General features: G+C 35.0%; 1 protein-coding gene across 1 annotated transcript; it reads right to left on the bottom strand.

The window, feature by feature from the left end:
- Nucleotides 1-366: 366 nt before the first annotated feature.
- Nucleotides 367-5141, bottom strand: LOC105167384 (proteophosphoglycan-like protein). The gene is made up of 2 exons (XM_011087076.3): nucleotides 4474-5141; nucleotides 367-841 (listed from the first exon to the last, which is right to left on the bottom strand). The coding sequence occupies exon 1, from the start codon at nucleotides 5139-5141 to the stop codon at nucleotides 4476-4478; it is 666 nt and encodes a 221-aa protein (XP_011085378.1). The 3' UTR covers nucleotides 367-841; nucleotides 4474-4475.
- Nucleotides 5142-5832: the final 691 nt, after the last annotated feature.

The raw sequence follows: 5832 nt of genomic DNA, 5'->3' as shown, positions 1-5832 counted from the left end.
GATTTGAAAAATAAACCATACAAAAATATTCCTGTGATTTGGTTCAGACGGTTCAAACAGTTTCTAATTGGAAGGTGAAGGAGGCTGGAACCCGTTGCATCTTAAATTGATTCAAACTTGCAAATAAAAATTTTAAATTTATAATTAAAAATACAAAACTACAGACTTTATTTTGAGGTACAAAGCCCTTGATAATCTATTTCTGAGTTACTTACAATCATTGCAATTAAATCCACTCAGAATTACCATACCAAAATCTATTCCTTTCCTCAAATTCAAATTCAAATCCTTCGTTCAACTATTGAATATCATTACATTAGCAGTTAGATGCCACTTCACAGATACTTCTTCTGTAGAAATAGGAAAGGAAGCCAAGCAAAATCCATTTGACAAAAGAAACTCTGTCACACCAACCATTAAGTACAAGGCTATTCCAATACAGATAGGAAGAACACATGATCCCTTCTGAATAACCCCTCTTACGATAGTTTTACAAGAGAAACAGTAGGAAGATAGATTATACATGCATATTTTACATTTCAACATCACCATCTTTCTTATTAACATAGCTTTAAAAGAAACAAAAACTAAGCAAAATATAAGATGCTTATCAAGTATCAGACCTACAGTGTTAAGGTCGAAAAGCCCTTTGTATTAGAATCTATCTTTCATTACCAAAATGGACACCATATTCTAGAACATCGACAACTTTAGTTAGAGAAAATCCCGAATGTTCATAGTACGCACCAGACTTCACTGAGAGATCAGTTACACCGGCATGCCAATGGAGCTAAGAAGTGCTTTTGTACTTGTGGCCAAAGGAGGTTAGCTTAGTGAAATGCTGGACAAGAACATGTCGAAGTTAGACTTCGTAAAGATAATAATATAAAATGAGAAAAAGTGCTACCTAACCGTTGACTAAAAATATTGAAATAATGTGTTCTTTTCTCTTCTTTAGATTCTCTGGATAGTTTTGATAGTTAAAGGATGCAGCATGCAGCAAAGCAACATATTCAGCAGTTAGAAAAACCAACTGAACTAAGAAAAAAGGAACCCCTACCATGCCCCCTGAACATGATGTTTCAAACGACAATGTGAATGATTCACTGAATGCAAATAGCATATTAGTCTTCACAAACAAGTGCATCAATGAAATCATAGCAAGCATATACTTCGAGATCGTACAAATGGATCTCATACAGCAGTGGCAAATAAAATCATAGTACTCACCGTTGGTGCATTCCTTGCACTGACTAACCAATTAACATTCTACACTTTCATATCATTCAAAATTCTGTCGACTCATCCTCCTTTTCTACATTGACATTCCCCAAGGTTAGCTCTAATTACAAAGCCTCCCCTTATTGTCTCAGAAATTACAGTTACACCACCCTACGGTAACGGGCTTTGGATACAATATATCTGCCCTTGCTATATTTTGTAATCATATGTATAATAAATGGGGTGTATGCACAATACTGTCAGTTTAAGTACTCAATATGTCTTTTTATTAAGTAAAAAAATTATCATGATCTATAAATAACCTAACCCTTCAATTAGCTTATCACTTTTCTTTTGAATGTAAAATGACTAAACATCATGTTCTATGTATGTGATTCGCTGAACTGAGAACTAGAGTTAATATCGAGGACCATGAAGGGATAAAAAACCTCAATAAATTATTTTTTCTTCTTCAATTCACATAAATGAATCATCTTAAAAATAAGAACAATATATAATATTCACACACATCGACTCATCTATATAAATATTTAAGTCAGAAATGCACCACTTAGACATCAATCTTTTTTTGGTAGATCTTAAGCATCATTTAGTCTCATTAAAATAAAAGAAAATGAAAAGTTATAAAAAAAAAGATAAATTATTCAGTTAACAAATCAAGAAAATAAAAGATTTTGCTAAATTTAAAATACATCTTCAGCAATATAACAATTTTTTAGTTTGATTTTGATCTTTTTTATCTAATTATATAATTGTGATACTAGTGCTTATAAACTCAATTTAGAAAAGAACTTCTCAAAAGGAAAAGTTAAAATGGACTAGGCTTAATGAACTGGGATCCATGGAGGGAGCCTTGGCCAAGGAGAGAGTAGCAAAAAATAATAAATCTCTTTGAAATTCGAGAATGCATTTTGCCTATGATTAAAAACTTTGCTTGTTATAAAGTTGAACCAGAATCTCTTGAAGAATTTAACATTTTGTATAAATTAAGAAGTAATGAGGCAAATGCTAGTTATCATTAAAAAATAATTATAACTATTTAAAGGTTACTGAATGATGAAAAATTCAATTAAATCTTTTGAAGAAAATTATATCAGCTTAAAAAGCATTTTATGATAAATTACAAAACCAACCTCTGAACTTAGGTTTAACAACTAAAACAACCATATAAAACCCCTGACCATTAAAGTATGGAAGTCAAGATGTTTGAATGACTGAGATGCTGAAGAATGCAACTGATGCAACCACCTCTACACAAGCATGAGGTATTCACACACCTTGTTGTGAAGAAGGTTATCTCCAAAAATTAAATGGATAATTTGAATCATTAAGAAAACAATACGAATCTATTTTGGACCGTATATCAAGAGTTTTGACCAGTAGTCAAATCAAAGAAATATGGCAAAGGCATGAAGGATGACGGATTAATTGAGAACTCAGACATACATTTTTCACTTATAATGGATTATTCTTGACTGAGCATAACTTCAAGCAAATCAATGAAATATTAAAATACCAATTAGAGACATTGGGTACTAGAAGAAAATTATCAAGCTCTGGAAAATAACCTATATCTAGTGATCATTTGTTCATTGGATGTGAGCTCAATCTGAAACAAGCACCATCAGATGAAATATACAGAGATATTCTATTTCTTTTGGTTGTTGTGTTAAATAACTGGTTATAATTCTCTATATAAAGTCTTTGCCTCATCCTAGTCTTTTCATTATGTCCAATTAAGGAATATAATGTTCCGAACCTTTTAACTTGGACCCGGGTGGCCGGTTTATTATTGTTACTTTATTCTTTTAGTTAAGTTATTTCATTTCTAGGTTTCCAATCCCTCTTCCATGCCCCCAAAAGGGTAAAACATGCATAGAAGAAGAAACAACCAAAATGTCTCAAAAATTTGTTGTGCTTGCAGGTTGAGGCAATAAATTGGCAGGCACTGTTGAACCTAGCCACGAGATGTCAGGTCCACACAAAACCTCATATACAACTCTGAGCATGACCCTATTAGGTGATCGATAATAGAATTACTACAAAAAGAATGACAAATAAATTGATACTTTTGCTTTTAGAAACAGAAAGGCACAAGCTAAAATGAAACAACAGCAGACGCTTGCTACTCTGCTTAACAATCAGCTTAATTTCAAAACCATCAGGAATCAAAAGAAATTGGAGATTAAAATGGAAAAGTATGAAAAAAGATAAGAAACTCTAAAAAGTAAGAGTGGTCAAACAGTTCTATTGCCATCTCAGACTCTTGGTGTTAATGATTAATGGAACATCAAATAAGATAACTGATTTTGGTGCAAGAAAATTGTCAATTCATTTCTAGGATAATCCTGCATTGATGCACTATTTGCACAGGCAACATGAAACTATCCATGGATATTCGATTCATTACATCAAAAACCAAATATCAGGTGTGGCCAAGGAAAAATTCATTTGTAGGAACCACCAGGTCGCTTAACTATTCTAGGCTGAGAGTATTTATGTGCATAGAGCTAAAGGGACCTTCAATATACTAATGTCGTGAAATTTACTTTCCCTCTTCCAACAGCCTTATTCACTAGTCCTAGTGAAGCTTGAAAAAGAAAAACTGTTGTTGCATGTTAATTAAAGGAAAAACCCATAGAAGAAAAATTGTAGCACCAGTTCATAACCAAAAAAAAGTTATTAGATCATTGATCGTTAATCAAATCCTCAGCTGCATAGCCAACAACTACGATGAGACAAGTAAAAACAAAATAAATGATCAACTCAAGAATTTCAATTTGTTAAGCAAAAAATTCAATAACTTGCATGCTCATACTTGGTTTTCTATCTGCAACCAAGAATGCCAACAGGTATAAACATCAGCATAAAGGTTATAGTCTTTTACAAGAACCAAATCTGACATTCAAACAATATAATTTCCAGCAATCTCATCCATGCCATGGGATGCCAAATCCAATAAATATCCTTGTCCAGACTCCAGTATAAAAGTAATATTTCTTTTTCAAGTTTTTAAATGTTGTAATATAGATCATGTTCCAAAGTTCCACCAGTGAAGAAAGAAGCATTGTGATTGCAAAACTCACAATTATGTAGTAATTCAAAAACGGAATCACAATCTTCCAAAAAATATTTCGTCCAATCTAATATACACCACAATATAAATGAACAGGGAGGGGAACACCATAAAGAACATACAATCTATCCAAGTGAAGGAGCAAAGAAACATACCATCATACACTGGAACTGGGCCGGGTCCCAGTTGAACCGGGACGAGTTAGATCCAGCAGCTCATGATCTCTTGTTATGGGTTCATATCCACCTCCAGATTTCGGCCTTCTGTCGATCGTCACCAGCCCGTAATGCCCTGGATCCTGAACCTGACCCGATCGATGCCCTCTAAACTCTGGTTTAACTTTAAAACTACCTGACCCACCTTTCGCAAGCTCCGATCCAGGATTCTCCTCTCTGCCCACAAATCCAGGCCTGAGATGCGGCGGAACGAACCGATCACACTTCACAGAAGCAGGCGAGGGAGACACAGGAGACGGAGAGGGAGACGAATTTAGCACTGGACCCGACCCGGTGCGGCCTTGTGGACGGAGAGAAATACAGTCCGACCGGGAACCGGTTTGGGGTTGATCTGGGGGCAAGGTAGATGAAACAGAAGAACACTTGTCCTTGTTTTCAGGCTTCCGAGGTACGGAAATTGGTTTGGGTGCCGGCCGGCTCAAAACAAGCATGTGACCATGGATGCGTGAGTTTGATAAAACAGTATTACTCTGATTTGCAAATGATTTAGCGGAGGAATTATTGGTAGAGGGTTGATTCTTCTCGTTCAACTTTTTTTCAAAAATTCCATTGAAGTTGAGGGAGGTGTATTTGTTGCTTCTTGCCATCCACCTGTTCCGCCGCCGCCACCGCCAGACACTCCGCCGTAAGCCACTGTTACAAGGAGGAGAAAAATAAGTTGTCTCTTTTGTTTAAGGTCTGATCTAAAGATCTGAAATCATTTTACAACATTCAATTTTTGGGACAGGCGACCCCATCCAATCGTCTACTTTCACGTGGCAAATCAGTTTTGCTTCTGGGTGACCCTTCACATTCCTAAAATTGAACAAAGAGTAAAAACAATCTACACCACTGATTTTAGATTTAATTATATAAACATATTCAATTTTTTTTTAAATTATAAATACACTTGTAAAGGACTGTTATGTAGAAAAAAATTTTTACCAATGAGTTTCAAAAGTGCATTTTTATATTTTTGTGAAAAATAAAAGTATATATTTTTATTATTCAATCTATTTTCAAAGGTGTTAATGTAATTTAAATATATGTGATATGCAAAACAAGCCCGACTTTCCCTATGGCTAATCAGCCACTTAAAAGTCGGGTCGGGTCGGATCGGCGGGCTTCTGACTTCTACACTGTCTCGATTTTGATTCAATTCCTGTTGGGACCAAAGTTTGAAATCACAGATCATTGGGTTTTCGAAGTTATTAGTATTCGAGTTTCAGTACCAGCGATTCCTAGCTCGAGCACCTATGCCATTTCATAGCCCGATTCCCATTTCGGTTTTGCCTCCTC

This window comes from Sesamum indicum, linkage group LG8, assembly GCF_026168435.1.
Source record: "Sesamum indicum cultivar Baizhima isolate 11 linkage group LG8, ASM2616843v1, whole genome shotgun sequence".
In the NCBI taxonomy this organism is placed as follows: domain Eukaryota; kingdom Viridiplantae; phylum Streptophyta; class Magnoliopsida; order Lamiales; family Pedaliaceae; genus Sesamum; species Sesamum indicum.
This window is presented reverse-complemented; position numbering and strand designations above follow the sequence as displayed.

Bases quoted from the DNA above. Each gene is read 5' to 3' on its own strand.
- LOC105167384 (XM_011087076.3), bottom strand. From the start codon at position 5,141: ATGGCAAGAAGCAACAAATACACCTCCCTCAACTTCAATGGAATTTTT.